Source organism: Rhinichthys klamathensis, unplaced genomic scaffold (assembly GCF_029890125.1).
Source record: "Rhinichthys klamathensis goyatoka isolate OS25496 unplaced genomic scaffold, OSU_Roscu_1.1 h1tg000301l_1, whole genome shotgun sequence".
NCBI classification, from domain to species: Eukaryota; Metazoa; Chordata; class Actinopteri; order Cypriniformes; family Leuciscidae; genus Rhinichthys; species Rhinichthys klamathensis.
Genome location: NW_026606820.1, coordinates 1599755 through 1627213, shown reverse-complemented (window position 1 = coordinate 1627213; position 27459 = coordinate 1599755). Strand labels below are relative to the sequence as shown.

General features: G+C 39.6%; 1 protein-coding gene across 3 annotated transcripts; it reads left to right on the top strand.

The window, feature by feature from the left end:
- Positions 1-1327: 1327 nt before the first annotated feature.
- bcorl1 (BCL6 corepressor-like 1) lies at positions 1328-21389 on the top strand. Of its 3 annotated transcripts, none has more exons than XM_056270271.1 (12): positions 1328-1504; positions 8338-8422; positions 8527-11085; positions 14899-15034; positions 15622-16077; positions 16955-17163; positions 17428-17697; positions 18174-18340; positions 18797-18942; positions 19045-19122; positions 20207-20381; positions 20454-21389. In XM_056270271.1, the coding sequence occupies exons 2-12, from the start codon at positions 8417-8419 to the stop codon at positions 20764-20766; spliced, it is 4515 nt and encodes a 1504-aa protein (XP_056126246.1). In that variant the 5' UTR covers positions 1328-1504; positions 8338-8416; the 3' UTR covers positions 20767-21389. The 3 variants fall into 3 exon arrangements, with proteins under 3 accessions (XP_056126246.1, XP_056126247.1, XP_056126245.1); XM_056270272.1 differs by lacking the exon at positions 1328-1504 and adding an exon at positions 4514-4650; XM_056270270.1 differs by lacking the exon at positions 1328-1504 and adding an exon at positions 4514-4778.
- Positions 21390-27459: the final 6070 nt, after the last annotated feature.

The window sequence follows — 27459 nt, the reverse complement described above, 5'->3', positions numbered from 1 at the left end:
ATCCCACTTTCCTCAATGGTTTATGTAGCCTACATAATCCATTTTTTCCAAACCTTGTTACATTTTTCAAATTTGAGCCTTAATATAAATGTAAGTCTCTCCATACTGTATATTTCATTTACGATCCCTATAGCCATTGATCCTTTGTTGGAGGGTCAACCTGCAACCATTTACAGGTTATTGATTTTGCTAACAATATTTTTAATAAGTATATCCTTGTCTAAAACATTTCCTGGTATTTTACCTAAATATAATGTAGTGAACGAAAAATCAACCTCTACTCCCATTATTTTCCCAATCTCGGCCACTACTTCTTGCCAAAAGAATTTTATTTTTGGGCAGGCCCAGAAAATATGGTAACGATTAGCCATCGGAGTTTTACATTGCCTCCAGCAAAAGCCACGGCTCTGTGTGAGTGCTGTTAATTTGGGAGATAGTAAAAAATCTTACTAAATTCTTCCATCCAAACTCCCTCCAGGATCTTGAATTTATTTGCCCGTATCACATATATCTGTCCAGTCTTCATCTGTTATTTGTGAGTCAGACTCTTTCTCCCATTTTTGTTTAATGTATTGATGAATGGTTCTTGAATGCTTGCATACGTCCATAGGTTCCAATCTTGAAACCAGCTTTTTGTTATTTTCTAATAGAAAAATACACTTTTTAATGTCACATTTTGTAATGCATTTTTATTTTTGCAAAATGGATTATTTTCTCATCCAAATTTCGGAGGAGGCCCTGTCTCCCATGCCTCCTCGGAGGAAACACCCCTTCCATTATAACAAATCTCTGTGGAAGCCCCCTCTTGTTGCAGTTCCAAGATGTAGCTAATTTCCAAATAATGTGAAATTACACTGCAAATGTGAGAAATAAAGCTGCAAAATGAACGCATAATATATAATATTACAAAAGAGACAACAATAACACGATAACATCAAAGCTACAATAAAGTGAACATATTTATTTCACATTGTCTATGTGTTGTATTTCTACATAGCTCAGCTGGAGGCCCCTGACAGCCTGGGGCCCGTTGGCCCAGTACACAATCTACAGCATCCGTTGGTTAAACGAACAAAAGGGACCAAACCAAACATGAAAGCCTTTATTATTTTACAAATAGATGCACATGAAAATCGTACGCAGTATAACCCAAAAATCTTGTCTAGCCTTGTATCTCAGTCTGCTCACCTATCTGCACGAGCTCCGACCAGGTAGGACTTCGGAGGAAGGAGAGCGTGGCTTGTAACCAATGCACGCGGCAACGGAGCCTGGTCACCTGTGGGAACGCAGCCGGCTTTAGGACCCAGCGTGCGCGATTTTCCTCTCCAGCTGCTGCGGCGATGAGGGAAGATCGCGAGGAGAAACCCAAAATTCACAGTGTTAAATCCTCCACTGAATCATACTATCGGACGGTAACGAAAACAACAGGCACAGACACTTCCTCTTGCATGTGGATGCATACGTCAAGTTCAGATGCATAGGAAAACAGTTTGGGGCCGTTAAGGTAAGGCGGCGCGATTCCATGCGATTAATAACAAAGGCGCTATAGCCTACTGGCGAGCGAGGGGGCATTAAAGGGGGCATTGCACAACGCAATGGAGGGCGACAGTCAACTCTCTAAACTTTGCACTTGTACATGAGTGCATCAAAGTCCTAACATCATGTCATGACGAGATCTAACTATCTGAAACGGTTGGATGTATTAATACAGTGCAAAGACAACATGCGGCAACATTTGAAAATATATGGATAATGTTGTGTCCTAAACTGACCGCACGCGATCACAAGAGCCAATGTCATCACGTGCGTTACGGCCTAGGAAAGTGATGCATCGCGCAAATGCGCGTTAATTCACGGTGCAATAAGTTTGGATATCGTTTGCATCCCCTCAACCTGCCCACTTCCACCCTTGCGACATTACCTCAGTCATCATGCAGTGGAGCATGCACCGGTCAGACACCTCAGTTTGCACTGTTGCACGGCCTTTCTGTTGTCATTTCCCTTGCCAGTTCTTTTTAATTGTGTTTTGAAACTAAGTTGTAAATGTTGCCCAAGCGGTGACGCTCATTTGCAGCCACCTCAGGCCTGTTTAGGCTAATGGTGGCGATTTGACACTATCAAGTCAAACTTTCCAGAATCTCCTTTCTTACAGTTAACGTAATAATGTGTCAGCCAGCCTTCATGCTGATAGATAGATAGATAGATAGATAGATAGATAGATAGATAGATAGATAGATAGATAGATAGATAGATAGATAGATAGATAGATAGATAGATGGGTTCACGTGTAGATGAGCATTGTGGCACGTTCGTCTGGTTTGTGATATTTTAGCTTTTAATAATGCAGTTAGTCCTCGTTGCAGTGACTGTCTGTCTGATATGATTGTTGTACTCGTATCTGGTGCAGTCACAGTTAATACCCTGCTATATGTATTTTTACGGCAGCATCAGTGTTAGAGCTTTGAGAAGACGTGATGCTCTCAGCGCAGTCTATGGGGTCAGTTTGCATCGGAGCAGTTATGACAAAAATAGGTCACCGGCTCAAAGATGTTACATTTCTGTTTACGTTGATGTTTTTCAGGAGGGACAAAACGGGAAATTTGTGCGATATTGCATATCGTCCGATGATGATGATGCAGTGTCATTTTTCTGTCGGAATAAAAGCCTATATCGCTAATCATCAAAAGTATGAGCGTCCCAACTTATATGAATACACAATGTGTGTCAGTGTGTGATCTTGTGCTGGTCTACTCCGTAAGACTTCATCTGAAGAAATGGCTGAATGGGACAGTGACACTGATTTGGTCTTGAGATATTTTTTATACAGTGGTTGCTGAGCATGATGTCTAAATGGTCATTGTGATTTACAGAAGATCAGGCAAAAACAGAAAAAAAGTTGTACCACAAATAATGAAGACTCTTAAGTCAGTGATGCTTCAACCTGTTGGAGAGATGTTATTGTTTCGTTTGGTGGTAGATAAGGTCAAATTGTGGTATATGTTTGCAGGTTCATGATGTTGGTGCATTAAAAAAGAGTGAAGATTTTGCGATAATGTTGAATAGCAGGCTGTTAGGATGTAATAAAGAGTGTTTGGCTGACATGTTTACAATGCACAGTGTCTGAGGCTGAAAAGTAAGGGTTGCTTGTTAAACCTGAGATCAAAGAAGCCATACAGCGAATGGATACTGGACAGCTGATGGACCTGATTTAGCTATCATCATTTTCTTGTCTTGATACAAGGAAGATAACCCCAGATTGTTTGTCTCACTGCTGAAAAAGTGACTGATTATTTAAAGATAAACATGACAGGCAGAAAAAATAAGCATTCACCCAATTAAAAAAATATGGCGAGAACAGACTTTAGATTCACAGGAGAATTGTATGTTTGTATTATTTAGTTATCATCATATTCTTACAGGAAAACAAATATGACCAGTTTTCTTGTTTCCAAACACTTCATTAAACATGAATTATTAAAGAATGGCATAATAATGCTAAATTCCTTTTGAATTCCTCCTGTTTTAATGTCAAAATAGATAGCCATTGTAATGAGCTGCACCAAATCTAATGACAAGGTTGTTTTTGTATCGTCTCCAGGTCTTGTTTGCATTAAATCCCTGAAACAGAAAAACTTTACTGCTTGATCTTATAAGTGACATGATTTAGCCTTCAAATGAGGGAAATTGCTCAGCTGGATTCGCAGATTCAATAAAAATAGCAATATATTTTGTTCAACAGCAACTGAAGAGTAACCTAGTAACAGTCCAGCACAGTTGAAACATAAAGTGAAGCTTCAGAGATATTTTGCAACAGCTGATGCTAGTTGTCACCTGGCAAAAAAAAAAAACTAAAAAAAAAAAAAACTAAAATGTTAAGGTCAGTGGTGGGCTTTTTTTTTTTTTTTTTTTAGAAATTAAGAAGGGTAAATCCACCTGAGGATCCCAGTTTTAATTCTTTAAGCATGATTCCTGTTCACCTAAAAGAGATTTGGTTAGGCCTCATGATGGTGTTTTATTTAACTTGCGTGTAAAAGCTCTTAGGCATGGGGATGTAGCCTAATTGCGCAGCATGTTTTTACAAAAAAAAAAAAAAAAGGTTTCTCGTAGCCTACTGAGAAGAATCTGTTTCATTTAGGTTGAACATATAAATAAACACATCAGTGTGGATCTTCACGTGCCTCTACTATTGATGATCGTTCCCTGGGTGTCCGGTAGTAGACATCGGTCTCGTGGCTCTACTGAAATAGTTCGAGACCCAGCAGGGTTTTTATTAATTCCGCTGCAATGTTTGTCTCAACTCTTTTTGTGACGGCCCACGTGTGCGAATCTGAAAACGAGATTATACAAACATGCAAGTGCTACTCCGCGACCCTCGCGTGTTGCGTCCGAGAACAACGGTATAATTGAGAGAGAGGGTGTATTTTCACTTTGTTGCTCGGGTATGGTTTGCAGTTTAGCGCACCGTTGCGATCCCCTTTCCCCTTGAGCGGCTGGATTCTCGCGGTGCATGCTGGGACCTGCAGTCCTCGCTCCTCCCTTCTCAGGGCGAACGCGGTCAGGGCGTGGATGTCGGAGCACTACAACTCCCACACGAGCTCGACTCCATCTGCCCCTCTCTCTCTCCCACCAGACCAGAGACAGAGAGATACGGTACGAACCCCCCGGACTTTCAGAACCGAAAATCGTCGAGATTAGTGAACTGCGAGAGACAAGAACGGAAGACCGGATTAAAGCCCTTATCTTGATGCGCAAACATCTTCCAAATGTCGGTCAAACGGGTTGGTGCACGTTTGTACAATCTGACATCGTTATTTGGCTCGCTAATTGCCTTTTGGAATTATTCAGGGTTGTATAGACGAAGGAGTCGGTTCTGGGGCTGTGGCATGTCATAACACTTTGATTGTTGGAGCTGCTTCGCAATGGAAACATTTCATGTCGTACGGTGGCAGAGTAATGCAGACCGAGTTGTTAGAGGGGAGACTTCGCTGCGCAGGGATCTGAAAATCGCTCCTTCAGTTTCGTACACCTTGCTCCGTACTAAATAACGCTCTCCCCGCGTGTCACGCAGCACAAGTGACGATAATAATAAGGAGCGAATGGAAAACTCGGTGACCCTATTAGTTTCCAAACACTCTTTCGAGGGCAATGTGGAGAGAGACAGCCAAAGTACGATGTTTCCTCGTGAAGGATATATCATCCAACCTAAATGTGCGCGTGACATTTCTTTGCCCGTGTATTTTTTGTCGAGTTCTAATTCAGACGTCATAGCTCGGCTCGCGCTTAGCGAAAAACCAACGGTCACTTTATAGTTTGACAGGATTCGGCCAGTACGAACGCGTCGGTTAGTTGGGCTACATTGTGGCCACACGAACTGTGTAGGCTTTCGATTCTTTATCCGAAGGAAACGTCTTTTTCGGCTAATCCCAGCTCGCGGGACCAACATTTTGTTGTTTTTGTGTTTAAACAGCGGCGTTATTTATCACTGACTCCCATTTCAGCACGCGAGGCGCTTCGTGTCACCTGAGAGTCTCTTGTATTGTGTGATACGGTTTTTAGTACGTTAGCTCCAGCTAGAACGAGCGAGTGGGTTGGCCAGAGAAACAAATATTTTGGTCTGTTTTAGGACGATGCTCTGCCCTAATATTAAGCTGGCTGTGGATACGTGACATTGGCTGATCATCGACTGCTTTTCTGCATCATCCTTTGTGCATCTATAACGTTAAGCTCCGGGCTGCGGAGCTCCGACGACGGACTGACCGGGAGACCGCGAGTGTGCTGAGCTCCAGTCTAGAGAGGAGAGACGATGCTTATTTCCTCGTCTCCGTTTATCATTGCGCTGGTAACCCCATTCAAAAGAACGAGGGCTGAAGAAAACACGGGCTCCCGCTCCCACTGATCCTGTGTTTTCAATAATTGAGATGCCTTAAGATGAAAAATGTCCCAACGAAAATGATCGGTTCTATCTTTAGCAGCAGATATAATCACGCATAAAACACATCATAAACTTTCCAATTATCAGACTTTTGCTAAAGGCCTATACGGCTTGGTTATGCCATAGAGACACTTTAAGTGCAAGTTACCGACATCAGTTTGATCTCATTTTAAGTCAGAAAGATAAGCAGTTCATATTTTAAGACAGCTGTCACCTGTATCGTCAACGTGGTGCGACTGCTGCGCTCACCTGCATTCTGATGCGAGTTTACGGCGTTCATGTTGTTTGCATATGGGACTACTCCGGTGTTTTGTTTTGGTTATTTGTGGTGGTTATGTATGTCGTTTGATTTTCCTAAGTAATATCCGGTCTTATTCATGGCTTTTTTTTTTTCAATTAACAACACAACCTCGAGAGATAGATTTGGATGATTTCGTCTCGAATGCAACAAGGTGCAACTTCATTTCGAGCTCACAACATTCGGTTTGATTCCCACCTGCATGGAAATCCAAAAATCCATTTTATGCTCTGCTCTATATTGCATTGCCTTTATATTTAGTAAAACCAGAATTTACCGTTTTGTTATAGAGACAAATAATTATGATAATTTGAAAAGCTATTATGTGAAGTAGAAATCGAAATCTACCATCACAGTTTTTAAAATGATTTAAAAATCCCTATTCACTAATTATGCATAACTGAAAAGGTTACTTAAATGAATTTGTCAAAAAGTGTGGGAAGGGAACCCTATATTGATTTGAACTGTTGGGCTCTGATAGGAGTTTTGCAAGGCCCCACAGCACTGTTAGAATTAGATTCAATCACAGCTTGACCACCTCATTATGAGTAAACATTTTAGTAATGCACACTCTGTGACTGTGGACATGAGTTGCTTCGCCTTTATCTAATGCCTGTAAAGAGTAAAGCGCCTGTGTTAGGCACAGCGTCACATTAATGGTTGCTCTGTTCTATCTGCACTGTTGATGTTGTCTTGATCTACTGCAGTTTGTCCCACTGAGGTAATGAGGCAGTAAAACCTGCATCAACTATCGCATGGCCCTGCATCCTTTATCCTCAACCCCTGGCATTTGTGGCCTGTCGTGCACTCGACCATTCCCCTCCATTGAGCTGTGTGAGGGTTTGGGATCTGATCAGTAGGGTGCTTTGCTTCTTTAAAAAGGGGGTAATTAGAGGATGCAGACTTAGACCATGTGCAATGTGGGTTAAGAGGATGTTGTTGCAGTAAAAACTGTCCCCTCAGCTGTGGAAGCTGAGGTTTTTACTCTTCTCTGTTTCAACTGAGTTTTTGGTGTTTATGTTTGTGTACTTGAAATTGATTTGCTCACAATCTCAGAGAGAGTCAAATGGGTCAAACTCAGCGTTTTTCATCTCATTGGTCTCTCCTACAGCAGAAGATGACCATGTATTTGCAAACTTATAATTAAAAATGTAAATCGCTGGTAGACAGTTCAGAGATCATTGCATTCTTTTCAAATCCATTATTTAAATCTGAATGCTATAAGTTTAATATCTATTCCTCCTCAAGCCGTGGTCTTAAGGAAATTGTGACATCTTGACTAAGGAAACCTCTGTTACTCACAGGAAGTTTCCAGCCTGTCTCATATCACTGACAGTAACAAGAGAAGTGATGTTGTGGCCTCATGGTTAGAGTGTCATTTTTTTCGGATTACAGGGAAAGAGACTTAAAACATTAAAGCTAATCCATGTCCATCTTTTGTTAAAATTATAGAAGTGTTTATTTTAGTCATTTTGAGTGGAGTTGCTTGCTTTTATTTTATTTCTGACAAATGAGAAGGATGACTAGAAATATTTCATATCTCTCAAAATAATTGAAAAGTTCTTGAAAGTAATGTGCATGATACATGTAGTTCTGCACTACTAATAGGGTGTAACAGTTGTAAGAATGTTAGGGGAAAGTATAACCAACTAGGCTAAACCATTTTTAATGAATGTGCTAACAAGAGTTTAGTTGCCTTATAGTTCAAATCCCTGTTTCCAATGTGTAATGTAGAGAGTGCAGTGATCTATTTTACATTTGCTTTAGTTAATGAGGTCTGAGTTGACCTTGGCTGAACTACACAACATTTATCCTCTGCAATCAGTTATAGGTACATTAAAAAAAAGAATGAAGTGAAAATGAGTGAAAAATCAACAGTATGGCTTAGCTATACTTTTTCTGTCTGATGAAGCAAACATAATTTGAAAGGGTCAGAATGTTGTCCAATAGCAGCAGATTATTAACTGATCAATGAATGATTTATCTTTATTTTAAAAAAGTGCTATTTTTTATGTTCCAAATTGTAACTTTTCATTTGATATAATTTTACATACTCAATTTGTGCACTTTTTAAAGCTGTTTTTTAAATGATCTAATTCTACTACAGAACTGCAAACTACCCAGAGGAGAATCCCATAAAGAGTCACTTGTCCACACACACTGAGTAATGTGTTGAGAAAACGCCTATGCAGGTAACATATATTTCATTGTTATAGTCTCCCCTCTGTCTCTTTCATGTTTTTTGTTTTTTCACTTTCCCCCTAAGTCAAACTTTCTTTCCTGTTTCTTTGCTCAGGTGGATCCCTCACCAATGAATGTAGGGGATGGAGGGACGGTGAGCAGAGAGAGCAGTGCCCCTACCCACGTGTCTGAGAGCATGGTGGGAAATCCACAGCAGACACTGCCTCTTGAACTTAGAGGTGACATACCTCAAAGTCAGCAGAACAAGTTGAGGGCGACCACAGACTGTAAAACACCCGACGTCTGCTCAGAATCCAGCAATTCAAATCATTGTCCCCAAGTTCAACCCCACAGCAATGTGTTTAGCACTGATCCCGTGAGCACACCGTTGCCTGATCGGACTGAGGTTTCCAAAGGCAAGGTTGACAGTGCTGGCATCTACTCGACTCATCAGTGGCCTTGTGATAAAAAGGTCACCGCAGAGGACCCTGTGAACTCTGTTCATTCTAGTATAAACCTAAACAAGAAGACTAACGCACCAGCACCCACCCAGCCTGTGATAAGCGTTCCTTTAGGGTTCCAGTGCTCCACGCTGTTTAAACCCGGCCAGCCTGTTGCTTTCCTTCCCCCTTCCAATTTTTCTTCTCCTCTCTGTAAGATCACACTGCCACCAGGGTTAGGTCAGATTGCAGCACTGCGAGAAGCCACTGCTAGCCAGTTTCAAAAGGACTGCCCAGCGCAAAGCTCTTGTTCGAGCACGACACCTATGCTTAAAACATACCCGTATCACTTTTCGGTAGGGAGAGGACCCGGCGTTGAGAAGAAGCCTCAGTCTTCAGGATCCAAAGTCAGGTGTGACTCTTTGTCCAAGGGCTTTCAAGGTGGATCTGAGCATAAAGCCACAATGTCTTCTGTAGCTGCCCCAGCTCTAGCCCTTCCAGTACAGCAAGCCACACAGGGCTCAGCTCCACAAACCCATTATACCATTTCTCCCTCTGCTGCCATCTGCTGCAGCCCAGCTCTGGCAAATATCACCACTCAAAGTCGGCTGCTTAGCCTTGTAGAAAAAGGTTCGACGTACCGAGGTGCTGAAAAGACCTCTTTAGCGTATCTGAAACCAAAAACTCTGTCCACTCCAGAGGAGCATAATGTTTCCTGCCCCGTTGAGTCAAGGGATGTGCCCCTTGATCTGTCTGCAAAGTCCAAGCGACAAAAAAACATTAAAGATACCCAGAACCACCCATCATTGGCCACGGAACAGCATTCTGCTGACTCTCATCAGAAAAACGTTGCTGGTTCTAAAAAAATTAATTCTGCTTCTTTTGGGTCATCCAGTACATATGACACCCATAGAAATGGTGCAACACAAAAATCATCTTCAAAACTAACGAATCACCATGCTTTGGAACCCAACACATCCTGGGCCAAAGGCTCATCTCCTGGTTCCTTAAATATTCTCCCTGGTACATATGTTGGAGTGGCAAGCCCCATTCTAGCATCTACTTTACGTAGCAAAGATGGAAAAAGTGCTGCTTTTGTTGAAGATTTTCAGACGTTTGCCAAACAGGAAACCATCTCCATCATTGACCAAGGAGAACAGCCGGTTTGTAGAGAGAGGAAAGCACCATTTGTTGTTAATAAGGATAAGCATAATAAGGGAGGCAAGCTCTCGACAGGAACTCAACAAGGTTTTTTATCTACCCAATTATCTACTACAGCAAATTCACAGGCCCACCGAAAGTCTGTTGGTGGAAAAGAAGGGACCCTGTTTACACCTCCTGTTAAATCCTTGTGGCAGCCACCTTGTGTTCTTTCCCAAGGATCATCTCTGCAGAAGAGGCCAAGTCAGACTCAGGTCCCAAAGACTAAGAGCACCCTTGGTTGTGAGAGAGCCCTGTTCCATAAGTCCCATTTAAGCCCAATTAAAGTAGAGGATGAAAAGTGGGAGAAAGCCAAATCCCCCCTGTCCAACCTGGAGTCGATAGTGAAGCAGAAAACTCTTGAGACCACTGCACTTACTGGTGAGAACTACTGTAATCTGTCTTGTGTGGGATCCAAGAGACCTGAGGTAGCCAGCATGCAGAACAGGTGTCAGGACTCCACGTTGCAGCAGACTCTTACAACTGGTTCTCCATTTAGGGCCATAGAAGAACAGGTCAACAAGTCAGACAGAACCTCTCCACAAACAGATGCTACAGCAGCTCTGAGCAGACCGGAGATCACAACCGCTCCTGTGACCAAGAATAAGGGACGAGAAAAAAAGGCAAAAGAGACAGAAAATCTAGTGTCTGATGGTAGACAAAAAAAGAAATCTACTACCCCTAGTAAAAGGACTGCTCCCAGTTTTAAAAGGAAATTGTCTCAACAGTTAGAGGATGAGACGACAAAAGAGGAGAAAGCATCAGAGAGGAAGGCTTCTCATGTTAAGGTAGAAGGAAAAGCCTTTTCCCTCCTTCAGAGCCAGACTGTAGAAGCAGAAGGAGAGGCAAAAATGAATGGAGCCAAAGAGGAGATACCTTCCAAAGGCAAAGTATCCACCACCAAACAGAAGAAGCTGAAAAAGCCTGCCAAGGAGAAGACACCTTCTGAAGCTCAAAAAAAGACTATTACAGTAACTAAAAAGCAAAAAGATAAAGACAGACCATCAGTCAAGCAAGGTCCCTACCATAAAAAGGTAAGATTTATTTTACTCTGATCAATTTAGTGGTTCATTTTTATTATAGCTCGTGTGTGTAATATTGTCAACAATTGCATAACCCATGACTGATTAGTGATTACGTTAAAATGTACCTTAAAGGGATAGTTCACTCAAAAATTTAAATTCTGTCGTATGTCATAATTTACTCACCCTCAAGTTGTTATTAGCCTCTATGAATTTTTGTGAGTGAAAGGATTTTCATATTTGGGTGAATTATCCCCTTAATTCAGTCTAAAGGCCCTTTCACACCGCACGCGCACGCGTAACGAAAAAGCGAATAGTTCGCGTCAAAACCATTCACATCATGCGCGACGCGAATTTGCGACGTTCAGAGCTTCAACATTCCAAAACTTTCGTGTCGACAGCTGAGAAAACATGGACACTTCATCATCATCATCCAGTGAAGACGAGCTTTTCATTTTCTTTAAAAGACAGAAAAGAAGGTTGGGTGCACCCAATCTTAAAGAACAGAGAGTCTGAAGGGGAGTATGCTAATCTTGTACAGGAGTTAAAACTTTGTCATGGCGTTTTTTCCGCACTTACTTTCGGATGTCTGTGGGACAATTTGGGGAGCTCTTGGCTTCAGACACAAACTTCAGGGAACCAATCGATCCGGAGCAGCGTCTGGCAGTCTGCTTACTGTATGTTCACACCGCCGCTGACTTGAGCTTCCAAAGCTACCGGAAGTCATACATTTTCATTGGAAGGGAAGCTGGCTTTTCCTATCATTTAGCCTATGACATGACGTTTGACCAGTTACAAAAGAACGAGGCATGGGATAAAATAGCTGGGATAGTTGGTGTCTCTGTTGAGTTGATGAAGTGTGTGCTGATGATTTATAATATTTTTGACTAGGGAAATAATTGATTTAGAATATTTTCAACATTCATGGTTGTGTTTCATATTATTTTTGCATGCATGTATAGGCCACACACCAGAGCATGTGAGTAAAGCAGAGCAGTGTGACGCTTAAATATAAGTTAAAAAACTTAAACATACGTTTCATATATATGTTTAAATAATATAATGTTATTTTTTTTATTTCATTGATTACCTATATGAAAAGGGAACCGCATGAGATGAGAAAGATAGGATCATAAGATGACCAATATATCGAAAACATTTGGAATGGGTCAGACATAATTTTGACCACTTTTTAAGTTTTGTTTTGTAGAAAGCCTTTCTTTAAAGTGAATTTCGTTTTGTATAAACTGTATCTTAATTTTAAACAATGTTTCGTCAACAAATTGCCTGGATTAATAAATAATAATTAAATATAGTATACAATATAATTAGGACACGGAGGCGTCGGCGCGTGAACTGGAGTGTCCCATAAATGAACCGAAAACTGACAAAAAACCCTAGTTTATTAATAAACAATTCAAATGTTTAATGCATAATCCTTACTTTGGCTGGTTTTTTGTGGCAAGCTTTATGCGTGCGTTGAGATGCGGAATAGGCAATATAAAAATGATGTCATTATAAAAGGTTTCTAGTTTCAATGTATTGCTTGTTTTTTGTTTACATTTCATGTTGTGACACTTCTCTTCTCTCGAACATAATGCTGCTATGTCAGAGAGGCCAAAGCGTCAACAAGCTTCCCCGTACTTTTTGACAAGCGTCCTCGACAGAGCGGCCAGAGCTTCTTTGCCGCTCAAGTCGGCGGCGGTGTGAACGTACAGTAGTGAGCTGTCCTCTTAAAATCATCAGGGGCTACGTTTACATTGCAATAAAATAAACAATCCATTAGTAAGAAGAAGATGCGTCATTGTTGCTGTGACGTCACCTTTGTTTCCTTGTGTGTGATTGGCTCAAGCCTTTTCTGTCGCCGCAAAAGTAAAAAAAAAATCAACATCGAAGCGAAAAAAATAAAAGTCGTTTTCCCGCCGCAGCACATTCGTGTTCGGTGTGGAAGCACTCATTACACAAACAGCTGATCAAAAAATAAAACCATCGCGCGAATTATTCGTGCGTCAAAATCGCGTCCAGTGTGAAAGGACCTTAAGGGTGAGAGTATGAGCAAAATCTGATATTACAGCATTAGTGATTTTGTCGCAAGAAAAGTATATGACAAAATAGTCATTTCTGCTAGACATTCAGCCAAGAATGGTTTAAAAACATGTGATAATGTCGGTTTATCATCTAGTAAATTAAATACTTGAAAAATGAAATGTGCTTTATCTCATTTGATTATTTTCTCTTTTTATTTGAACCTTGATGGAAAAGATGCAAACTGTGTCAATGAAAAACAACTTTAATTAACATTTGAGTTCAAAACAAAAGACTCATCTTTTTGTTTTAACTTTTTGTTTTATGTTTGCATTGAAATGTAGAGAATATAAGTAAATTAGATTTTTTTTAAATGTAATTGTTAAAATAATAAAGTTTGAGATAATGCAACATTTACTTTCAGCCCATGGTCCTCGGTCAAATTCTATTTTTTGACCCTTCATAGTAAAAATTGAGTCAACTCTCCTTTAGGATTGTTTTGTGTTCAAAATAAATTAATATGTATTAACAAAATCATTTTGATTTGTCAGTCAGTTTTTTCGTAAGGCCTGTTCACATCAAGAACAACAACTATAACGATAAAGATATAGTTCTAAAAATTGTTCTAAATATAAAAAAATAGTGAAATCCACACCACAACTATAACGATAATGGCACTGAGAAATTATATCGTTGGAATCACCAATCAAAATCCATTCTGTTTTAAGAGCACCAACATTTAAAGTGGCAGATGACAAAACTCCAGCGGTGCTTCTAATAAACAGAACTATATCGCCCGCTGGTGTGAACACTAATACAGTTATGGTTATTGTAATCTTTGTAGTTATTGTTCTTGGTGTAAACGGGCTTTTAGAGTTGACAAGACATCTTAGAGGATTTTAAAACATAAATAGGAAGCTTGTGGTTTAGTTAATTATAAGAGTTTATATTAATTATTCTTTTTTTCATTTGATCTGTCTAAATTGTACTGGTGGTGTTATTCTCATCATGAGTTACAATGTAATTCCTATGGGTGTTCTTTCCCCATGTAGACAGTCTGTGGTATATGGTCACAACTGGAGTTTAGTAAGCAATTTTATCATACAATGTTAAAGTTTTGTGGTTATACTTTGTTTTGTAATATGTGTTCTATAGTTCACCCAAAATGATAATTACAGTGTGAGGAAAAAATTCCAAGTTTACAACGTTTTAGTGTCAGCACTACATTAAACAACTATATATAATGTTGAATATAATGCATAATAAATGCAATGGGGGAATATTTGTGTCCTGATAATGCCAAATGTCTTCTGTTACCAGAAAAAGTGCCCTACATTATTTTAAATATATCTAGTCAGTGACAGAGTGAAAGCATATTCATGATCTAAAATAATTATGTATGTTTTTTGAACATTTTTTAAAACAATATTTTACCTCAATCAAAACCAGGGTATCAATCCAAATCAGGTTTCCCCCAAAATTTAGACCTACACAATTCAGCTACATCAAAGAACATTTTGGGGGAATTCTGGAAGGAAATTAAAATAGTTCTCGTGAGATTATTGCGGGAGTAGCCTAGTGACGTGTGTTCTGCTGGGCAAATGAGCTGCATGTGTCTAAGCCCTGTGAAAGCTGAGAGATGATAGCATTACCATTATGAGCCAGTGATGGGTTTATAGACAATTACATTTTTGCTTTGTTTAAATAGCCATTAATCTAAATTACAAATATGCATGTGTTATTGACAGACAAAATGCTTTATGATTTTTTTTTTTAAACCATTGTGTTGTACTTTATCAGAAGAAAGATGCATTGCCTGGAGTGGGAAAATATGTGCTGAAAGATGGAACAGGCGCAGCCCCCAAAGTAGGGGGAAAGACTCGCAAAGGGAAAATCTGTCCAGCTAATATGGAACACTCGGATCCAAACAAAATAGGTACTGACCCAGCTCGTAGTTAAAGGGTAGTTCACCCATGGGGCACCTCGTCATCATTTACTCACTCTTATGTCTTTCCATACCTAGGCCTATCTTCTGTATTAAAGAAAATGATATTTTTCTAACAGTGATGGTGACCTTGGCTGTTAAGTGACAAGAGAAATAAATAAATTTTTCAGCCCGATGTGTGAGCTGGATCAACTAGATCATTGACAAGAACCAGCTCAAAAGAACAATTAATGCACTGATCTAGTTCTACTTTCTAACTCGATCGGCTGCATAAGATCTGGAATACAGTGAACAACTAGTGTAAAAATTGGTGTTTTTTGTATTGTCATTTTTTAAAGCTTAGCAAAAGCTGTGGTCACTATAAACATGTATGGAAAAGACCTGTGTTAAAGATTCCACCACAATATAACAACATACAGGTTTGAAATGACAAGAGTGAGTAAGAAATGACTGAATCGACATTTTGGGGTGATTTAATACTTAAAAAGATGTTTTTGCTCTTTTGTCATATTTAAGACAGTGGGATGGTTTTTCAGATACCAAAGTATTTCTCATGGATAATTGTGAATTGTCACCAGGGTTTATCACCGAATCAGAGAGCAGTCCATGCAGAAGTCCTCAGGTTGACAGAGATTCGGGCTCTTTCAGCAGTCCGGCCTGGCCTAGTAAGGAATCAGACTCCCAAGAGGAGGCCTCTCCACGGCTGAGGCGAGGGCGCAGACGGACTGATGAAGCGTTGCTCCGAGACTGGAGCTTTGCTACTCCACCTACTCCTCCCCCTCTCGATCCCCCCTCTACACCACCCCCTACCCCACCACCCACTGTACCAGTCCGCCGGCCGCGCGGCAGGCCTCGAATCAATCCTCTGCCTGAGGAGGTGGATGCGGACAAGGACAGGCCCACTGAGGGTGGAGACACCTCTTCAATAAAGAAAAGGAAACGCTGCAAGAATCGTAAATATCAGAACGGGGAATACATCACAGAGAAGGATAAGGTGGCAGATGGAGAGGAGGAGAAGCTGGGCGTGGAAGATGGTAAGGCCACTATTGAGTAAAGATGTCTGAGGCTTGGTGAACATTTTGCTGAGAACGTCATTCTGTAATTTCCCTGGTCTTGATATTTAGTCCATGGGCTGCAGCTGAGGGTAGCATAATTAAAATGTCAAAAAGAAATTCCGTTGGGGAGCAATACCTAGCATGATTCAAACTTTCAAAAAAACCTTTAAGTTACAATTATTGACTGTTATTGAATGTGAAGATGTTCACGTACTGGGAATAAGATAGATCGGTGTAGCTATTACTAAAATAGGAGTGTCCAATGTCTGAATGTGGGCGTTACCAAAGGTCTGTATGTCTGTGAATTACAAATTTACCTGACCTTCTCAGGAAAAAAAAATAGTCCTGTTTGAATAGGGCTGAGGTAGGCATGTTTTGGTTATTTAGCTAAAGTTTATTTTTGATAATTGCTTATTATTGAAAGCGATTTATTTAAAGTTACCACAAAATCAAAATGGACAATTCTTGTTTTTTTATGAAATATTGGAATGTTTATTGTAATTTTTTTCCCTTGCACATCCTCATTTTTTTTTATTCATGTGCCAACATAATATTTAATAAATATACCATCCACTTCCCCTTACTACGACATCTCTGCTCTGATGATGTGTTCACTAGCACGAGGGCAGGACAAAAACCTCTCCTCTCCAGCAACCTGTCACTCACATGAGATCGCAGCAATAGCAAATGACAACGATCCAATCAATTCCCGAAGGACAAAATCAAGTCCTGCCCTGGCTTTTTTTTCTCATTCGAGAAGTCGGTTCACTCGGATATGTCACAATTTGGATAGACTTTGTTTATCTATACTGCTTTAGGAATTATGTAATAAAAATGTCAGTCTATGCCATTGCAGATGAGAAGATGGGTGTGTACCCTTGTCTCAGTGCCACGCTGACCAGCGAAGTGCCCAGTCCAGACATCAGCCCTAAGCGGACCCAATTCACACGTTCTGGCTCGGCACGACCTCAAGAGTGTCCTCCCGCCACACATACTAATGACAAACCCTCAGGGAAGAGGAAGTTCAAAAGTAAACACTTATGTGACACAGACGAGCAGAAAAAGGTTAGCTGAAGCATCTTATCAAACTTTGAAGCATTTTGAAACTAGACCAATTCAACTGAAAATTGTGATATCAAGGTTTTTTTTTTTCCATTGCAAAGGTATACCTATTTTCAATTAGTCTTATGCTGCCCCCTAGTGGCATTTTGAGTCACTAAAGCACTTTCCTACAGCAGCTGTTTTTATTGGGACCATGTAACTGTTGCCCTCCCCACAATGTCACATCCCTCATGCATGACTCTCTTTGTCTTTATGTCTTTGTTTCAGCTCAAGACTAAGAAAGGCAGCTTGGGCAAACGCACAGGGCCCCTCATGCCAGATGAGGACAGTCCAGCCGCCAAGAAAACCCCAACTCTTTCTTATACTACTCCCAAGCAGTCAAACTCTCCACTGTCTGGTAAAAAAGGAACAGCTGGGAAAACAGGAATCCCTGAAACTACTCCAAGCCGTCCAGTGCCTCCAGAAGTCCGTCGATTGATTGTGAATAAGAATGCAGGAGAGACGCTGTTGCAGAGAGCTGCTAGATTAGGTTACCAGGTAAAGCAACCCTTTTGGTTGTTAGCTGACATTGTAATGTTTATTATTAAATATATTCATATTTATTGTAAATTTCAGAAAAGTTCTATCAATTAAAAAAGTGAATCCAGTGTGATTCAATTCATTATATTCAATTCATTTTTTGTGAGCCGAACTTATTTTAAGTTAATATTTCAGTAATTTAACAACAAATTTGCAAGTTGACTGTTCGCTGATGTCGATTTATGGTCACGTGACATGCAGATAAACACATTTACCTTTTTAGTAATTGTTTTATTTCTTATTTTTTGTTATTTTTAAATGTTTATTTTAATTTTACATTTTTATGATTTAATTAATTATTAGCTTTTCATCAGTTCATAAACCCCTTGCAGGTCACAGTTTGGGAAACGCTTATGTAAATAATTTGCTTTACATCCCTAAAAATATGAATTTTGGATCAATCAATCATTATTTATATAAATGTTTATTTTCAGGATGTGGTTTTATATTGCTTGGAAAAGGATGTGCGAGAGGTGAACCGTCGTGACAATGCGGGATACACGGCACTGCATGAGGCCTGTGCACGTGGCTGGACGCACATTGTGCAGGTGCTGCTGAAGCACGGCGCAGATGTTAACTGCAGCGCACAGGACGGAACGCGGTGAGCAGCAGGTTACAGTCAGGATATGATAGGATGATACAGATAGAATCAGCGCTTTATTTATTGCTTGAAATATTCATTAAAAGTACCTAATGCCACTGAAGGGCACCAAATTCAGCTTTGGGCTACTCCTTTTTTAGTTGTATAATGACAGTTTTGAGATAGGTAGCTAATGGGCCATGTCAGATTTGGGAGAGTATTTTTAGAATCAGACTCTACAAACTAAGATTATATTTGTCCACCCACAGCTACAATGTGTCCAACAAACTGTGTCCAATAACCATACTGTATGAAACTATGCTTCCTCCTACCACTTCCTCTAAGAGTTTTGCCATGTCCGAGTTTGCTTTTCCATGCTTTCTTCATCATGGCAGCCCATCTGCAGTAACAATAAGCTTAATTTTAGATAGGGAATTCAGTATATTATGTACTGACTTGTCTTTCAAACCTTTGTAGCCCAATTCATGATGCTGTAGCAGCTGACAATCTGGCAGCAGTCTGGATGCTGTTAAATCATGGAGCAGATCCCACACTGGCAACCTACTCTGGTCAGACCGCAGTTAAACTAGCCCAGAGTCCCGGGATGAAAACGTTCCTCAAAGGTAAAGCCGCTTCATTTTCAAACAATTTTTGCAGCATTATCTCAAAAATCCTTCTGGAACATTGTTTAGATTTAAACTGTCTTTGTGATTGTTTATCCACAGAGTACTTCTCTGATTTAGAGGGACGGGTAGACCAAGATCCTAGTCTACATTGGGATTTCTACAGTAGCTCTGTATTTGGTAAGAAATTCAAATTAAATACACTACTGTTCAAAAGTTTGGGGTTAGTAAGTAAAAATAAAATAAACTAGTATTTTGAACATTTGGTCTAACAATCTAAATTGCAGAATAAAATTAAATTGCAAATAAATGCTTTTCTTTTGAACATTCGGTTCAAGAACCTGAAAAAAAAGTATCATGGTTTCCACAAAAATATTAATCAGCACTGTTTACAACATAAGAAAAGTTTCTTGAGCACCATATCAGCATGTTAATAGGATTCCTGAAGGATCACGTGACACTGAAGACTGGATTAATGATGCTGAAAATACAGCTTTGCATCACAGGAATAAATAGTTTTAAAATATAAAACATTAAACTGTATTTTTACTGTATTTGTGATCAAATAAATGCAGCCTTGGCGAGCATGAGAGACTTCTTTCAAAAACAATTAAAAAAGTCGAATTTAATTTATTTGAATTTAATTGTATTTTTGAATGGTAATGTGTAGTGGATTTAAAGTCAGAGACCACTCGTGAAAAGCTTTTATTTCATTTTTGCGATTTAATTTGCAAAAATATTTTTTTTGTTACCATCAGCAGCATAAAAATGTAAGTAAAGTTTATTTGAAAAATTTACATCAGTTTGGTTCAGTATTGGCTTTAACTGGTATCGCTCTGATGATTTGAGAATAGAAACAAGAAAATCTGACCTATTTTGTTCAATGTCCAGCAATAGTTTTGATTAGTACCAATGAATAATGCAGCATATTAAATATTTCTTATTCACAATACATAATATCAAGAAAAAATAAATAAATAAATGTAATTTTAGTTTCAATTTTGGATCCCAGATTTTAATATGGTCTCAGACATTATTGTATTTAATTTTTTAATAATCTTTTCTCAAAATCGCTCAATAATGGTGGTGTAACAAGTAAGCACAATCGATTGTCCAAGCGTCCCCTAATTCAAGCTGGAAGTGATCCAGGTTTTCAGTGACGTAGCTGTCCACTAGAGGGTAGCAGAAGCACTATAAACACGCTGTGGTGAGGTCTTGTGACTAGAGGTTGGCTTTTGTCTCTATTTGTTATAAACTTATACAGAGACAGAAAAGGAACCTTGCTGGGACTTCCTGTTGTCTCAGCGTGAGGAAGAAGGTGGGGACAGCTTGAGCGAGCAGGTGAAGGAGAGAGACGCTGACACTGACTGTCTTCTGTTCGAGTTTTCCTCTGAGCCCCTCCTACCCTGCTACCATGTCCAAGTATCACTAACGCAGGGGTAAGTGGCAGCGGAAATAGTTTTTTCAACATGATCATGACAACACCTAATCTATTTGTTTCCTCTCCACAGTTTTTGTAACTGGTTCTTGCTGGCAGACGTGCTGAAGCGCCTAAAGATGTCGGCACGCATTTTCCGGGCTCGATACCCTCAGTTCGAGGTGGCCAGCATCGCTCAGGCAGAGCTGTGGAAGCAGATCTCCGTCAGTCAAACGTGCACCGCTTCGGACGAGCTCCAGCCGGGCGACGATGAAGACGGAGAGGAGACCGTGGAGCTGGTGCGCTGCGTGCCAGAGTTACAGGGGCAGCTAGGCTCCACCATACAGATCCTTCAAGAAGATGATGACGACAATTCAGAGGTCAACACCAGACCCTGCAGTCGATAGCGACTCCTGCCCTACAGCGAGGTGCCGTCCGCAGTCGTGCGAGGTCCATTGCAACCGATGGCCTGTTACCAGTACCAGCACTTTGTATGTTCAGAATCAGCCAGAAAGGTCCTATTTCCTCACAGACACTCTTCTCACAGACGCCCTGAGCAGTGAAAGGGGCCCTAGGGAGCGACTTTTCCATGCCCTCACCCCAGGGAGAAAGGCTGGGGACTGACTCCACTGGGAAGCAGCTTTCAGGTTCCCTCTGTAGGGTTTTGTTTTTTCAGTATTCAAATTTTTTTTTTTTTTTTTTTAAATAAACCTATATGTATAAGTAAATATATATGTATATCTTGACATCAGGGTGAACGCAACTGGTTGTAACTTATCATTAACATGTTTTTATGTTCACTTATTATTGACTGTCCTTTAGAAGGAGTGGTAATCCGAGTCTTTTTTTATCTTGGTAAAATACATGTGTGTAGCTAAGAGGCTTACATCAAGCTAACAGTGGCAGGAATGCCTTTGGGCCAGATGGTTCCTGTGTAAACCATCGAGCCTCTCTCGGCTCCCAGAAGCCCCCTAACCTACAGCATATGTTCCTCATCCCCGGCCCTCTTTACCTCAGCACCACTGCAGCTCTGCCATTACTCTGCCAGGACCATTACACCTTCTCTTTATTTCGTTTGTGACGTAGCAGGCACGGGATTGTGTTCCTGTGACATCCGACGTCGCTTCGTTTTTTGCTTTGGAAATCGGCAGGTTAATGAGCTGTTGGTTTTATCCGCTGGTTTATTTATTTTAAGATATCAGCAGAATCAGCCGATATCAACCTTGACAGTTAAGTGGTAAACAAAAAAAGAGCCTGTGGAGTGTGTTTTTTTAAAAGGTTTTTCTAGAGCTGTTTTTCTAGAATCCGTCTTGAACTGCTTTCCAGTGCTTCTGGAAGGGGTCCTCTCCAAGGTTTTCCTGGTGTACCAGATTCCAGCGTGCTTTGTGGCGCGTGGTGTGTTTTATTTACACTGATTGTTGTTTGTGCTTAATTTAATAGTCATTAATATATTTGACCTTTTTTGTGTGTATCAGACAAATGATATATGAAAATTGCTTTGTATGGTTGGTGCTTTATTTGACAGTGTACAAATAATGATCCCTTTATCCTGAGGTTGTTTTGTTTTCCCACACTGCGAACAGTATTTTAACAGGCTAAAGTACAGTTTTATTGTACTGGTGCTAAGCTAGATTTTGTGTTGACAATCAATGAAGTTTTGTTTGAACTGAAACCAATAAATATTTAAATGAAGAGACAGAGATGTAAAGATAGAGTTTAGTTTCACTACTTATGGAAATACCACGAGACATGAAGAAAGTACTTGGGTTTTGATTAAAGAAGGCATATTGCTTCAGTGATCTCTGTTCAAAGAGGAGAGCTGTTTATTTGATTCTTTTTTTTTAAGAAATCAACCAGAATAAAGCATGATTGTCAAGTCTTGCTTGTGATCTGCTGTGTGTTTGTAACACCGGATAAGGTGAAGTTTCCACTCTTACTTGTAGTAAGTTTGCATGTTTTGCATTATGATTTAAGACCAATATGATGAAAGATGACAAATATCAGTAATTTAATGTATTAATACAAATCAGAAGTGATGTTTAGCTTTTTACAGTCAAATTCTGTATTAATCTATATTAATAAAAATCATTCATATAGATTTTACCCACACTGCATATTAGAAATTATGTCGCCAACCATTAATATGTAATTTAATCATTTTGGAAAAGAAAACATCGATATCAAAAAGAGCACTGTCCTCAAGGGGGCACTAGTTACTAACAACATTACTTAAACGCGCTATGATCTGAGAGGGGAATCAAAGTGCACGTTTTAAACTGAAGATTCATTTAATTTTAATTGATTTTGTTTAATTAAATCGTTTAAATTATTACATAAATATGAAATAAGCTATATATTTACCTATTTTAACACGATGCACTACGTTTCTGGGACCGTTTCTTAAAAGGAATTCATTATTCAGCATGGATGCATTAAATTGATCAAAAGAAGGCTACAAAAGATGTATATCTCAAATAAAAAACATTTTAATCATTTGAATTCTTTGAATCACGTTTTCCACACAAATACTAAGCAGCACAACTGTTTTCAACATTGAGAATAATAAGAAAATGTTTCTTGAGCACCAAATCAATGATTTCTGAAGGATCGTGTGACACTGAAGAGTGTAATGATGCTGAAAATTCAGCTTTGCCATCACAGGAATAAATTAGCCTACATTTTAAAAGATAAGTAGAAACAATTATTTAAAATTATAGGCTAATATTCACAATGTTTTACTGTAGGTTTACTGTATTCACTCTATGTGAGCAAAAGATTTCTTTCAAGTTGCCTACACGCAATTCAAATGTTTGGAGGGCAGTTCGCTGCGGTAAAAGGTCAGTCAAAGTAGGTGATGCTGGTTTTTGGAGGAAGGGACAATCAATTTGTTGAGAAACTAGTGCACTGTAGTAGCCTACTCATGGGGAAAGAGACGAGACAGCATTTAGAAATGAGAGTTGTCTGCGTAGACTATGGCCTCAGGAGACCGGGTTATGCTGAGGTGAGGAAGTCAGATAATTCTTGAGTCAGGCTTTTCTGCAGCAGGGCCACATGCTTTACTGTTATAAAAAGTAATTAAATAATAAAACAGTCCTGTAATATTACCTCTCTTACGCTATCTACGTTTTATATCCGAGAGTTAACAGATAACGCAGTCGCAGGCAGCATGCCTAAATGAATCACACAAATTAAGTCGAATGCCATGTTTAGCTTGATTAATTTCAAGTCAATCCTCCATAAAATAACTTCGTTCACCCTCATATATTTCTCAGCTTATGAGTCGGTAAGTTTGGAATGTATCAGTGCTTCTTTATATGCCCTCACCTTTAAAAACCACAGAAAATGCTAAATAACATGCGCAACTGCGTAGCCTAACTCAGCTGTCGGTTCGTTTGGTTGCCTGGTGCTGAATTGAAGCAGTGGGATGGAAGAGAATGCTGAGTGGCTGGGGGCCATTTATATGCAAAAGAGCGAATAGAAATCGCAGCACGGTACACCGGTGAGGTGTGTGGGAGAGTCATCATGAGGAAGATGAGTTAAGGATGCCGCTGGGGACAGGCTGAGACCGAATTAAAGCAGAATGCAACGAAATGACGACATGCTTCAATTAACACCTCGACTGTAACTCTGTATCGGCGCCTCATGGAAAACGAAACGTCCATTCATTCATTCAGTCAGTCAGTCAGTCAGATTTCTTCAGAATCCTTAAGTCACTTAACAGATTTGTAGGCCTACTGTTCTGTAATCTTAAATAATAATAATAAAAAATGTTATTTATAGGCTGCTATTTATTATATATTAATGAATATGCATCATTATCTTTAGTTTTAGATTTTCAGCTTTCATTTAAGTTAATACATTTTTTTTGTTATACTTTTGTAATTTTCCTTTTTTAATTTCTATTCAGATCATCTTTATTTTAATTAACTGCAACTTAAAGGCACACTGTGGAATTTTTGGCCACTAGGGTGCGCTCGACCTGTAATTTTCACGTCTAGTGCCCCTAGAGGCCACAAGCGCCGCAGCATTGTCGCAGAAGTCAACAAACAGTCAACCGGTCAACCTCCAGTGTCTTTATTTGTGTGCAGACGGCATTTGATTTGTATGTTGGAGAAAGTTAATCGATTCACTACTGACCAAAATAATAATATAAATATAAGATGAATAATATAAATCCTATAAAGAAAACAAATTGAATAAAAGTACCATACGCAGAAAACAATGTCTGATCAGGTAAGTCGCATTGACAAGTCAAGTCAAGTCAAGTCACCTTTATTTATATAGCGCTTTTTACAATACAGATTGTATCAAAGCGCTTCACAGTGATAACATGAAAACAATATAACAAAAACAATATAACAATATAACAAAGTTTGTTTCTAAAAGAAATTGCGTCAACGTCCACCTTAAGTAAGGCAGATCAATAATATTATTGAATATTAAATGTTAAATGTCCCCAACTAAGCAAGCCAAAAGCCAAGGCAACAGTGGCAAGGAACCAAAACTCCATCAGGTGACAGAATGGAGAAAAAAACCTTGGGAGAAACCAGACTCAGTCGGGGGGCCAGTTCTCCTCTGGCCAACGAAGGAACAGTGCATGATTCGGGCAGCATTACAAGTCAGATTGGATCGGAACATTTAGAGTATTTTTTGGAAGTCCAAGTATGCACGCCGGTCTTAAGACGAGTTGTTGAGGATCAGTGGCGTCCACCATAGAGAGTCCATATCGCCCGTGTTAAGTCGTCACTTCATAGGCTTTGTGATTGGAGCATCTGAAGTCTCCGTGAGAGGCTGGATACAAACTGGAGCTGACGAACGCCATTTTCTCGGGACTCGCGTCCCGAGATAACAGCAGAAAAGCAAAGGGAAAATAATTAGCGTAGCTGCTGTTCATAATGATGATTTCCATAACACAGGCGTAAAAGACAAAACATGAATACAGTGACTCTTGCGTCCCAAAATCACCCCCCTCCGTCCCCCACTCAACTCAGCCCAGCTTACTGACCTCTACGTCCCTCCTGCTGCTGAGACCTAACCACAATCTCACAATCTCTCCGCAACCCAACCATACGCGCCAACCCGTTGACTAAGGCTGTCGAGCCCCACTGGTGCGTGAATAGGCAGTTTCAGTGGACAACGGTTCCGTATGGCATACTACCTACCGCAACACAATATCTGCCCAACCACCCGTCATTCACGCAATATACACAGGAACGTAATGACTGCAAATACTATGCAACCTATACAGATAACCTACAGTCTCTTCAAGTTTTATAGTATTAAATGCATTTGACCTGATTCAGCAGTATAATAAAAGGTAAGCATTATGTAAATGCTTGGCTAAAAAGATGCGTCTTTAATCTAGTTTTAAACTGGGACAGCGAGTCAGAGCCTCGAACAATATCAGGAAGGCTATTCCAGAGTTTAGGAGCTAAATGTGAGAACGCCCTCCCTCCTTTAGTGGACTTAGATATCCTAGGAATGACTAGAAGCCTCGAATTTAGTGATCTTAAAGAACGCGATGGATTGTAGGGCGATAGAAGGTCCATTAAATACACAGGAGCTAGACCATTTAGGGCTTTATAGGTCAGTAATAGTACTTTGTAATTGATACGGAACTTGATAGGTAACCAGTGTAGAGATGATAAAATTGGTGTTATATGATCATATTTTCTTGACCTAGTAAGAACTCTAGCAGCTGCATTTTGCACTAACTGTAGCTTGTTTATTGAGGATGCAGGACAACCGGCTAATAAAGCATTACAGTAATCTAGTCTCGAGGTCATGAATGCATGAACTAACTTTTCTGCATCGGAAACAGATAGCATGTTACGTAATTTAGCAATGTTTCTAAGATGGAAAAAGGCCGTTCTTGTAACATATGAAATATGATTTTCGAAAGACAAGTTGTGGTCTAGTATAACTCCCAGGTCTTTTACCGTAGAGGATAAAGTAACAGGACATCCTTCTATATTAAAGTTGTATTGTAAGTGGTTTTGTGGATAGTTTTTTGGACCAACAAGTAATACCTCCGTTTTATCTGGATTTAGTAGCAGGAAATTATGCGTCATCCAGCATTTTATATCTTTAAGACACTCTGTCAATTTTGATGAGTTAGTGTTTTCATCTGGCCGTGATGAAATATATAATTGAGTGTCATCGGCATAACAGTGGAAATTAATTCCATGTTTTCTTATAATATTACCAAGTGGCAGCATATATATTGAGAATAGCAGAGGGCCTAACACCGATCCTTGCGGCACTCCATAGTCTACTGACGTTATCTTCGATTTTTCCCCATTTAAACAAACAAAATGGTAACGGTCTGATAAATACGATCTGAACCAGCTTAATGCCTGTCCCTGAACACCAGTGTAGTTTTGTAGTCGATCCAAGAGTATTTTATGATCGATAGTGTCAAACGCAGCACTAAGATCGAGTAGAACTAGTATTGAGATACAGCCTTGGTCAGAAGCTAAAAGTAAATCATTTGTAATTTTAACTAGCGCAGTTTCTGTGCTATGATGCGGTCTGAATCCTGACTGAAATTTTTCATATATCTCATTTTCTTGCATGAAAGAGCACAATTGAGCGGACACAGTCTTTTCTAGTATTTTAGACATAAATGGAAGATTTGAAATCGGTCTGTAATTTGCTAAGTTATTTGGATCTAATTGCGGTTTCTTAATGAGAGGTTTTATTACTGCCAGCTTGAATATTTTTGGAACATGACCTAAAGATAAAGACGAGTTAATAATATTAAGAAGAGGCTCTTCCACTACAGGTAACACTTCTTTCAGAAATTTAGTTGGTATTGGATCTAATAAACATGTTGTTGGTTTAGATGCAATGATAAGTTTATTTAGCTCTTCCTGTCCTATAGTTGTAAAGCGGTGTAGTTGTTCTTGAGGGGCGATAGTTGAGGCTGAATCATAAGACACCATAGAGGATTGTACATTTACAATTGTGTTTCGGATGCTTTCTATTTTCTCATTGAAGTAGTTCATAAAATCATTACAGCTATACTGTAACGGAATAATTTGCTCGGGTGATGTCTGTTTATTTGTTAGTCTAGCCACGGTGTTAAATAAAAACCTTGG

Excerpts from the sequence above, each read along its gene's own strand:
- bcorl1 (XM_056270271.1), top strand. Across the intron at positions 17,698-18,173 it reads CTGCTAGATTAGGTTACCAG|GATGTGGTTTTATATTGCTT; the intron begins GTAAAGCAACCC and ends GTTTATTTTCAG. Across the intron at positions 18,341-18,796 it reads AGCGCACAGGACGGAACGCG|CCCAATTCATGATGCTGTAG; the intron begins GTGAGCAGCAGG and ends AAACCTTTGTAG.